The following is an 11,471-nucleotide window of genomic DNA, read 5'->3' as shown; positions in this document are numbered from 1 at the left end:
CAACTTAGATCTATTCATACCTCTTATGGGCCTGTGACATTCTCCTGTCAATTAGCTCTTAAAAGCTTCTATCGGAAACAAGTTGCTTCTGAAATGTGTGATATAGGGACACAGTGCAGAATCATCAGTGGCCTCCTTGATATTCTGCATCACTAGCCAAGGCTTGTAGAGAAAATATCTTTGCCCATCAAAAAAAAGTCTAAGATAAAAGTGCATGCCAGAAGTTCAAAGGGATAAAAGCCATCATGGAAACAGTGGGAAGGCTAGTACAGTACAAGTTAGGTCTACCACAAGCCTCTGTCCCTTCACAGGGCAACCCTCTAACTCACTCCAGTTCCATTTGATTTTTTTTCTTCTTTTAAGCCTACCTAATGATTCTTAACTCGCAACTGTAAAGCAACTTACAGTATTGAGGCAGGGCCTGGATTTGCAGAGGTCAAGAAGTTTCTTTACGATTAAGTGAATGAACCCACTGAGGTCAGTATTGGTTTTCCCAAGTCTTCCTGTCAGACTAGTGGGCCAACCACGCTCCTGGTCCCTCCCCAAAAGAAGTCAGGCAGATCTCAGAACCAGTATTGGGAGTTTTCAAAATCTCATGAGAAATGTTACATCTTCTATGTTAATGATTACAGAGAGAGAAGATAATAAAAACCATCAATGAGTTCAAGGAGTTGCTTTTTTTTTTCTCATAACAGTGCAAAATCTTACTTTTAGTACATCCTTTGTCAAGCAAGTTTATATTCCATCTCAACTGACTCCTTTTATGGGCATGACAAAATCATTGGCTGATTTGAATGAGGAAAGGGGGTTGAACATTCAGAAAGAAGATGAAGAAAAGGCCTTTTGTATTTTGACTTTATGTGAGTACTGGTGACTAATTTTTAAAAGACAAGAAAATCACTGGTGATGAAAATGTCTATTAAGTATAACAAATATAGTACTATGCCATTTGTATAATGATCTGACTCCCTGTTATCTCATTTTTTAATCTCATTTTTATCTCATTTTTTTCTTATTTGTATGGTCTTGTGTCCTTTGCTTAAAACCATTAAGGGTACAGAATAGTTAGACTTGAAATCAGTTCTTTGGGGCTCTTTCTTGTTCTGCTGAGAGTGTATCTTCAGCTGCCCAGGGAAGGTATGTGCACAAATTCTCTTACCTGTGTCAAGGTCAATTACAACTGTGTAGAATGAACTCAGATGTGGCATGTTGACAAGTCCAAGTTTCAAGAAGATGTAAAGGGATTGAGTCAGGCAAGAACCAGAAGCCACGGGGGCAAGTCGAATGCTGTTGCTTGATGCAGAAGAAGAGAGGAAGGAGGACATGGAAATGCATAGTCCAGCTGCTGCTGAGATGATGTGGCTCCAGAAGCCCTGCATGCTCAGTGTTACCACTGTGTTGGTTTGCGTATTTTCAATATGTGTAGTGAGTGGCTGGTAGGGAATGGTCACTCAGTAACAGAGGACTTGGCACCCTCTGGTCACTCGTTCCCTTGCACTCTTCTTGGGACTTCTCTGGCTGTTCTAATTCAAAGGAAGCTTTTACTTTGAAAGCTTCAAAGGTCATTTCACTCTATAGATTATGTATAAGATTATATATGAGGCTCTCAACTCATTTTTGCTGGTAAAATTTATGTGAATGGAAGAGAGGTTATTTCTACGTGCGGGTTTGTATTAGAAGTTATTCTTTTATTGATTCTCATTCAACAAATACACACTAAGCACCCACTAGGTGCCAGGGGTACATGAGCAAACTACATATTTCAGAGCATATGCAAAGCCTCAGTTCCTGAGGGATCAGAGCCCTGTGCTTTGCACCCTGGGTCGAACCGCAGACACAGGGAGTGCTGATGGCCAGGTTCTTATCATGGCCGAAGGCTTCCGGGAGACGGTTCCCTGAGGAGCTACCTTGGCTGAGGCTCTCTTGGTTGACTCTCTGAGTACAGCGGCACAAGCCAAGGCCTCCTGTTGAGTAATGTAGCCTGGGGAAAAGAAATGAGAGAAACATCAAAGTCAACAATTTTACAAAACAGATAAGCAAACAGCACTGCCAATATTCACATATTCACAAAATTTCCCCTACTTTCCAGGGTAGAAATCGTATGTTTAGAGTGCCCGGATTGTATGATCTTTGAGGGCAGGAAGTGTACTTTTCTTCTTTTCGTTTCTCCTTCAATAAATTAATAAATACTTAGCCTTGAATAACATGACAAATCATTTGGAGAGGTACTTGAGCCACGAGGAATCTTTGCATGAATTGTTTATCTTCAATATCAAAACTTTCTTCCAATCAGACAGAGACATATTTGATCTCTCTCAGTCTTTTTAAAGCATAGTCTGCAGACCACCTACTACAGAATCAGCTGGCTGAGCCCACATTTAATAATACTTCCTAAAAATGCAGATTTTGGGTTCTAATCCATGACCTTCTGAATGCAAACAGAGAGTTAGGCCTGGAAATCTCCATTTTAATAACATACACAGGTGGGTTTTATGTGCACTAATCATTGAATATCTCTGCTTCTGGTTTCATTGGCCTCTATGCAATTTTATGCTACAAACGAAGCTAGTAGATGATGCATCTGCAACACTTCAGATAGTCATGGGGACCAGGCTAAATCCTGGCTCTGCTATTTACTAGGTTGCATGACCCTGGTCAAGTTACTTAACTTATCTGTGTCTCAATTTTCTTTTCTGTGACATGTGGGTTATAAAGGCACCTACCATGTAGAGTGTTTGAGTTTTAAATCAGAGAGTACATGCAAAGTACTTAGAACTGTGCCTGGCACGTAGGAAGCCCTAGTAAAAGCTAACTATTGTTCTTTTTCTTGTTATTAAATCATTTGCAAAAACCATGTCCTCCTTTTGTGCAAATACAGGAATGACAATACAAGGTTGATGTGCTAATGCCAAGTGATCAGTTTGCCAAAAAAATGCTCTATGGGAGTTAGGAGAAGAGTGCAACAGAGGCTGGCTGGGGACAGAGAGCCTTGCCTAGGAAAAAAGGGATTTAACAACAATACAACTTTCAGTAGGTTGTTTCTTATAATCTATGAAGGTCTTTCACAACCATTATTTCATTTGTGCTTCATAAAATTTCCTGAGGTTAGTAGAAGAGAGACAACAGAGCATGTGGGTGAAAATGTGTGATGTCTGGAGGTGACAGTCCTAACTGACATTTATGATCTATAGGATGTTGGTCAAGTTAGATAACCTACCTGAGTTGCAGTTTCCCCTAACTATAACGTGGGGAGAAAATGAGACATTACACGTAGAGCTCCTAGCACAATGTCTGGAACACGGTGAATGCTCAATAAATATAACTATCATCGTTGTGAGTAAAACAAGCCTTTGAGTTTGCACAACCAGCAAGGGGCTGAGTTGAGGTCTGAGCCTAGACCACCTGACTAAGCCCATTGCCAGTTCTACTAGATCAAGTTCCTGTAAATTTCAGATAGTTATTGACATATTGTAACAATCCACACTCTGATTTCTTTAAACTCTCTTAGTTTGCTCATAAAACCTTGCTTTCTATTGTTAGGGATAGTAATTTTTAAACTTGGCCTGCGAACTGTGTTGATAAAATAGCATGCTGGCCAAGGCCATTCTACTTGAATAATTCATCTGGAAACTTGACCTCCAGCTGCAGCACGAGTACCTTTCTGAGAGACTGGTTCAGATCAGGTTGTTAAACTCACCGAGCAGCTGCTGGTGCTGAAGGCTGTGAATATAGCGGGTCTGCAGGGCCTCCCACTGGGGCCTGGAGCTGTAAATCCTCATGATGCTGTAAAAGTAACGCTGCTGCCCTTGCGTTAGATCCTGTCAGAGCAGAGCACGTGATTTGGATGAGTTGGTGGCGTTCTGTAGCATTAAGTGTGGGATGTATTCAAAGCTGACTTCCAAAGAAATAAGATGCTTCTCTCTCTCTCTGTCCTCTATCTGTCTGTCCGTCTCTCTATACACACACACACAATTGGCAACAACAATTTGGTAGTTTCCTCTCTTAGTTTAGACAGACTTCCACTGGCCTGCGTGATGGTAAAATGAGTAAGCAAAGATTCTAGGTAAGTAGGTCAAAGTATTGGGCTGAAGGAGACCCAAGGATTTTTAAAGTTTTTTATTGATCTATTAGAATCCTTATTGAGGAAGGTAGGCTATGAGAATTTACGCAGGGCCTCAAATACGCCAGGCCTCTGGACGGGTAAGAGAGAACTTCCCACTGAGAGTTCTCAGTAAGCAGGGGGGATAGACAGATGAGCAGATGGGAAATGTGATAAGGGTCCAACATCATTGGTAAAGAGGTGCTATGAGAACAAACTCCATCTAGCAGTCAAGGAAGGCTTCCTAAATGAGACGACCAACACAACTGAGTCTGAACGAGGAGGAGGAAGTCTCTGAAGGACTAGAATACTGATTCTCAAAGAGCATCAGCACCACCTGGGGAGATTCTTAGAACTGCAAATTCTCAGGTCCCATCCCAGATGGACAGAATCAGAAACTCGAGGGAGTGGGGCCCAGCACTCCAGGTTGTAACAAGCCCTCCAGGTGATTCTGATATAGTCACACTAAAATTTGAGGACCAATGGACTGGAAGAAAACGGAAGGCTAATTAGTGGGAGAAAGTGGTACAAATTTTCTTGTGGGGCACAAAATATCTGGGTATACTAGAAACCAGACTTTTTCTTTACTTCAGCCAGAATGTAGAGTCTGAGCTGGAAAAGGCTGTAGAATTAGGCAGGGGAAGATCATGGGAGCCTTTTATGCTAAGAGTTTAAAGATTATCTTTTATATGAGGAGCCATTGAAGGTCTTTATTTAAGGCAGTGGTTCTCAACAGGAGTGATTTTTGACCCCAAAGGGACATTTAGCCATGTCTGCAGAAATTTTCAGTTGTTGCAAATGGTGGCGGGGGCAGGGGGGTGCTATTGGCATTCAGTGGGTAGAGGCCAAGGATGCTACTGAATATCCTACAGTGCATGAGGCAGCCTCCCACTCTCTTGCAACAACGAATTATCCAACCCAAAAAGTCACACTTTAAACTGACCAGATTTGCATTTTACAAAGATTATTCTGGCCCTGCTGTCGAGAATGGGCTTAAGGGAAGACAGACCATTGGTAGAGACCATTTAGAAGATTACCATCTAGAGCCAGGGAGGAACAATAGGCCTGGACAACAATTACCATTATATACCTAATATTTCTTAAATGCTTATTATATGCAGATGGGGAAACTGAGATAGCATCAACATTCTAGAAAATTCAAGATAAAATATGTTCACCCTAAGCCAAAAAATTCAAAACAATGACAGAATTTTCAAAACTAGTTGATAACTATGTAATAAAAACTAAATGTAAGATAATTATATAGAAAAGTAAAATAACTTTCAGGGCTGGCCTGTGGCATAGTGGTTAAGTTTGCATGCTCCTCTTTGGCGACCCGAGGTTCACAGGGTCTGATCATCAAACCATGCCATGACAGCGTCCCACATACAAAATAGAGGAAGATTGGCAGAGATGTTAGCTCAGGGCTAATTTTGCTCACCACAAAAAAAAAGTAAAATGGCTTTTATCCACTAAAAATTTTATGTGGAGCTGAAATCTGGGTCATATTCTTTTGGGGGGTAGTCTAGAGACCTTATACTTAATATTGAAAATATATCCAGAGAGAAAGTAGCTGAACCAAGTACTTTGTAATTTGAGACATCATTTCAGCTTTGCAGTTCCTGAATTAGATGTTTTAAAAGATAGTGTATTTGAAGAAGAGAATGGATTCCTAATTAAGCCTTTTCAAATGATTGAGAACAATATAATATGAAAATTGCAAGCCAATTTCAAGAGCAAATCTCCAAAGTGTAATGGGAGTTTCCATTATATAAGATAAAACCTTAAAAGTTATGGTTTTATTTAACAAGGAAAAAAAGAAATGACTACTTCTTTTCCTTAGTAGAACTCTGAACTCCCTAATGAGAAGTAACAGGTGGCGTTCCTAATATTCTTACCCTGTTGCTTGAGGGGATGGAAGAGAACCAAAATTTTTACAGAGAATATTTACGAGAATGGCTTTAACTAATTTTGACCGAAAGGAGCTAATATAGCTCTTCATCAGAGAGCCACAATGTGATCAGTTAGTGACTTTCCCATCACTGGTAGTGGGTCAGCAATGAAGATGTGACCATCTACTGGAGCTCCTGAAATGGGATGGGTACAGGACTAGATGATCCAGGTGCTCATTCATTCACTCACACACGCGGTCAATATGCACCAAGCGCCTACGTTGGGCCCGGTGTTCTCCCTAATGCTGGGTAAGCAAAGAATGCTGAGAAGTCCTCAGGCCTTGAAGAAGAGACAGACAAGCTCTGTCCATCTGTGCACAGTATGCTGTACCTTCAACAATGAAGTGTCAGAGGCAGAGGGAGGCACTCGGATGCGAGGAATCCGTGGAACATTTCGAAGCTTTTGTTGTCTTTTCTGTTTTTGTCCCATTCTTTATCCTATACCTCCAAGGAACAACAAAGCATAGCATAAAATTTCATTTTGTTCAACCAGTTTTGGGGCTGTACCTAAGTCAATAAGTAAGCAAGTAAATAAATAAATAGATAAATATTATTTATTTCTAGGGATAAGAAATTTTCTCACGTCTCAGAGTAACCGGACCTCACGACACTGCCCTTTTCCCTCTTCTCACCCCTTATTTGTGGAAGGAATCATTCAGAACCCTTTGTCTTTCTGCTTCACTCTGCATTTGGAACAGGTGGGTTGTAGAGCCATACTGTGTCACAACAGTTATTTCTTGATAATTTAAAATAGTATTTATTATCTTATCGGATTCTAAAAGTAATAAATGTCTTATGGAAAATGTGGAAAAATTTGAAAATTGAAGAACAAAATAAGATCATCCATAATCTAACTGTCTGTAACTATTGTTAGCATTTGATTGACTTCCTTTTATTTTTTTCTGCGTGCATTGTGTGTGATTTTAGAAAAGGGAGACGATACTCTGTGTTGTGCACTTTCCCATCTCATTAAATAACCCTTGAAAATATGATTTTTCATGGCAATATAGTATACTTTTGCATCATTCTCCATTTCTTGTACATTTAGAACTGAAATTTTAGAGCACTGTACTACAAAAGAAACTATTAAACCTAGCAATGTTTCTTACTATTTGCCTGACAAAGATACAAAACAAAGGAGTCAAACCTGCTATGAGTAAGTCTCTTTTTCATGTGGTTTAGGGTTTAGAATCTGAGGAGTATATAATTATAGAATACCTAACAATCAAGGAAGAATACACATACTGCAATAGGGTTGCCAAGGCACAGAGTGGAAACCCTGAGCATTTCCCCTCTGCTCACTCTTTCACCCTTGTCTACAGCACCTCCCCCATCAGGTTGTGTGATTAACTGAGATCATGAGTCAGTTCCTCTCTCTCTCCCCTCCCCTATTGTATGCTCACACACATGCGCACACGTGAGCACACACATGTACACAAACTCAAGAAGTATTTTAACGTGTGAGAAGACTCTGATTGGTTCTGATTTCACAGATCTAAGGCTCAGATCTTCCAGAAGAGAAATTTATTAGGGAAGCATCAGTCAGCATCTCTGTGTGTCCTGTTTCCACAATATAAACTTATAAATTAAACCATAAATATTTTATTTAATACTGCTTTCCTTCAACATGCACTCCAGAAACCATACCAACCAAGATATACTCTCTTAATATCCTCTGTGATAAAAGCCTACACTCTATCCTGTACTCAAATCATCTCAATAACCTCCTCCTACTTTCCAGATCTGTAGAGCAGAGCATAAATATTCTTTAATGCTAGAAAGATTTCTCCTCTCCTCAAATAGCAAAAGGAAATGACTGACAATCTCTCTTGTGGCAACAATTCACATGTACTTTTCTTCGGCTATTGCAGAGGAAATCCATCTTACCTGTTCAAGTGGTCTATATCTGATGAAGTTTGATTAAAATGCTTTGGGGAATTCAGGGAGGAAAACTCTACAAAATAACATCTGGAACAAAAAGACAGATTTGCTTAAAAGGAACTTACCCTGTATTTTAATCTCCCCTTTTGTAAAAGCTGGTATTCGTATTCAATGTAGTTTTCTTGCAGGGTCTCTTTCTTCATGCAATGGTGGTAGGGAAATTCAGTCTGTTGATGAGCTGATATCCAAGCAACATCATGTGATGAAACAAAGAGCTGGGGAAGCTTGGCTGCACTCCTTTTCCTGCTTCTAGACAGCATTCAATTGCACAGGTTTTTTCTTCCTAAGCTTGTGTCTAACCAAGTGCCAATTTCTAAATCTACCTTATCTGCGGTATTTGCAGACGTGGGGGAGGAAAGTGCATGGAGACAGAGAGGTCGATTATTAAAGGTCAAGAAATCCATCACAGCAACAGGCCATTACATGAATATCTCCCAGATTTGGAGTCAGTAGCCCCCATCCTGATTGCTCGTAATGATGAAGGAATGGTTCCTAAATATAGAGGTACAGGCATGAATTTGACTCTGGTAACCTATGGAATTGTCCCATAGTTCAAAATAATGTTCTTTTTTTTGGAAAAGTAAGATATTGTCCATATTTGATTTTGGATAGAGCTACAAAAGATGATAATGAACCTGTGGCGCAAGATTCTTGCCCACATTGACCTCATCAGCATAAGCCTCACGTTTTTACCTAACTCATGAGAGCAATCTTACCCCTTCCTCTCGCTAGCGTTATGATTACAGACTTCTTTTCTTTCTTGAGAATCCCCCTTCTGAATGCCAGCTTATCTCTAAAGATGAAGAGTTCTTAGAGAAAATGGAAGAAGAAATACCAAAAGAAAACCATAAATTCAAAATTCTTAAGAGGCAAAGGGAAAGGAAAAAACAAGGAGATCATAGTGATGAATTGTATGGCTTAAAGAAGAAAGAAAGGACTCAATAGACACAAAAAGTTTGCATTTTTTCAATAATTTAAATGCCAACCTTCTGGGGAATAAGCATGGCACAAAGAAGAGTCTTTGAATGCCCATGAATACCACAAAACCTCTCACTGGATCCAAGAGGTTAGTGATTCTCTCCTGAGAGATAAAGAACAATTGTAATGCAGAGCCGACATTGTCACTTGAGTCTTCCTTCAATGTTTTTCCAGGATATGATGAAATACTTTCTAGGTCATACCACATCTGCTGACTATTACACACATATGTTGATTCATAAGAGCCTGAATTAGTCCCTGCCCAACCAGAAAAACAGATACAGATCCAGGTGTTTGACAGAGAGGGAATTTAATGTAAGGAATCTATAACACAAGTATTGGAATGGGCTGGAGGAGCAAAATAAAAAAGGTTAGCTTATCCAAAGTTTATCAATTACACTCAGCTACTATCATATCTCAAGCTGGAAGACAAAGGGAAAATGATTTTATCCAGAGTCCATGAACACTGTGCTGTTGAGGCTGTTTCCACTGGGACACTGCTGCCTGAGCAGATCTAATACTAAGATCTACTACTCACTAGCCACTCCTGCATCTATGTTCTTTCCAACTCTGCTAATGTTACAGTTGTTATCACCACCATCACTGCTCCTCCTGCTGCTATTGCTGATGTGATTGCTGATGCTGCCACTGCCACAGATGCAAGCAGAAACCATGAAAATGGCTTCTCCTTTCCTCCAGCTTTCTATCTTCTGCCTCCCTTTGATGCCAGCTGGTGAGAGATTCTGTACAATGTATTTTTCAGTCTTCCAATTACTGTGGTAAAGGGAAGGATATAGGAGGGTAAGAATGAAGCTGAGAGATAATGGACATCCCAAGACATGGGAATACCATCAACAAAAATGTAAGAGGTACCTCTGGGATCTACGAAGTCAGGCAGAAGGCTGAAGGGCTTAGACATATGATCAATGTTTGCCTAATACCACTAAAGTCTGAAATTTTATAAGAAAAGACAAAATAGGACATAATTAACTAGCTCTATAGATGGTGTCAAAGAAAAAGATATGAACTTTTGGACAATAACTTAAGATTTAAGAATGATGAAACAGTGTGTATCATCAGTTTTGAATAAAGAAATTGTTTTCCCAAAGACTAGATAGACTTTTCCAAAGGAATTAAAACTGACTATAAAAGAAGTAAATAGAAACACTCATCATCTAATCATTATAGAGAATATAATTTCAACTATTGGTAAAAAAGATGCTTACTATTTCATAGATGAAACATTGGTACAGCAATGGGACACAATGCTTAAGACATTGGTATGTCTACATTCCAATGCTTAGACTGGGTAATAAAGTGTTTTTATAGGATATTGGGGTAAATATAACCTCATGGGCATTACCAAATGAGGAAGAGGGACCCATGATAGGAATCTGAGATGAGGTTAAAAGCTAATTCAAAGAATCTAGTCTGCTAGAACAAAAGGCAGAGCATTGCTGTATGTCATGGAGATAAGTACTTCCCTGAAAAGTCATGAACCTGCGGGGAAATTACCTGCTCATATCGTTCTGCTCCTGCTCCTGTCCAGCATCCCTTAGCTGCAGCGATCTCCATGGGGTTAACTCTGCCAGGCACGGTTCTCCTCCCTTGGCTACCCCAAGCCCTCAGAGGGCATCAGTGCACTATAATGAAGTGAAGGAAGTGTCCTTTTCCTCACTCGGTGCTGCTGTTTATCACCTGGACTCCTGAGTGTCCCCATTTAGAGTTCTCACCGTCTTTGTTGAACTCTGCTTTCTACGTAGTACATCGGGGTCAATCTCGTTTGGTGGGGATTGAAATGGGGGTTGATTATTCCCCTGTTATCTTGTTTTTCTCCTCTGGTCATTTCACAGAAAACTCCTATTTCTTCAAGATCCCCAAACAAAAGCTCTCACATACCAATCCTTTAGGGGTCACTGGTCTCAAAAGTGAGAAAAGTTAGAGTCCCAATTTGGGCTCTAAGAGCCACTTTTAGTGAATGAAAACTACTTTGGACACTTAGAAGCAGCGATTATCAGCAAAGGAAAAGCTGGGTATGATCACATGTGTGGTAAGGACTTTGGGAAAAGAAATTGTAAGAGTTCTGAAAAAAAACTAAAATGGACTATAACTAAAGAAGGAAATGTCCAGAGATTTAATTTTGACTCTATAATCCCCAATAAACGCTATGGGAGAAAGAGGTAAGATATCAAAAGGAACTAGAGTAGGTGCACTGGGAGCTTGCAGACAACTCTAGAGGCCAGGGTTTTTTAAAAATTGTAAGAATTTACAAAAAAGTTTTTTCATGAGGGATTAGCAATGGTCCTCTGAAAACAGATCCTATGGCACAGCTATTAAGTAGTAGAGCCAGGACTCAAACCCAGGGTTTCCTGAAGTCTATGATTTCTCTCCTTGGACTCTGGAACTAAAAGGGAATTCAAGCAACATGCACATTGCTGTAATAGAAAATTACTCCTCCTATCCAGCCATCGTCCACAGACAAAATTAGTGTATCTTGGTTC

The 11,471-nt window shown here is 39.9% G+C and overlaps 1 protein-coding gene across 1 annotated transcript; it reads right to left on the bottom strand.

Annotated features, from left to right (window-relative positions):
- Window positions 1–1,667: 1,667 nt before the first annotated feature.
- On the bottom strand, window positions 1,668–8,151 carry FAM216B (family with sequence similarity 216 member B). Its single transcript, XM_046663611.1, has 4 exons — window positions 8,058–8,151; window positions 6,383–6,495; window positions 3,698–3,818; window positions 1,668–1,981 (listed from the first exon to the last, which is right to left on the bottom strand). Exons 2-4 carry the CDS (start codon window positions 6,479–6,481, stop codon window positions 1,797–1,799), a joined length of 405 nt encoding a protein of 134 aa, XP_046519567.1. The 5' UTR covers window positions 6,482–6,495; window positions 8,058–8,151; the 3' UTR covers window positions 1,668–1,796.
- Window positions 8,152–11,471: the final 3,320 nt, after the last annotated feature.

This window comes from Equus quagga, chromosome 6 (genome assembly GCF_021613505.1).
Source record: "Equus quagga isolate Etosha38 chromosome 6, UCLA_HA_Equagga_1.0, whole genome shotgun sequence".
Classification (NCBI taxonomy): Eukaryota; Metazoa; Chordata; class Mammalia; order Perissodactyla; family Equidae; genus Equus; species Equus quagga.
This window is presented reverse-complemented; position numbering and strand designations above follow the sequence as displayed.

Bases quoted from the DNA above. Each gene is read 5' to 3' on its own strand.
- FAM216B (XM_046663611.1), bottom strand. From the start codon at position 6,481: ATGGGACAAAAACAGAAAAGACAACAAAAGCTTCGAAATGTTCCACGG. The intron at 3,819-6,382 runs GTACAGCATACT...CTGCTCTGACAG, and splicing joins CTGACACTTCATTGTTGAAG to GATCTAACGCAAGGGCAGCA. The intron at 1,982-3,697 runs GTGAGTTTAACA...TCTTTTCCCCAG, and splicing joins TCAGCACCAGCAGCTGCTCG to GCTACATTACTCAACAGGAG.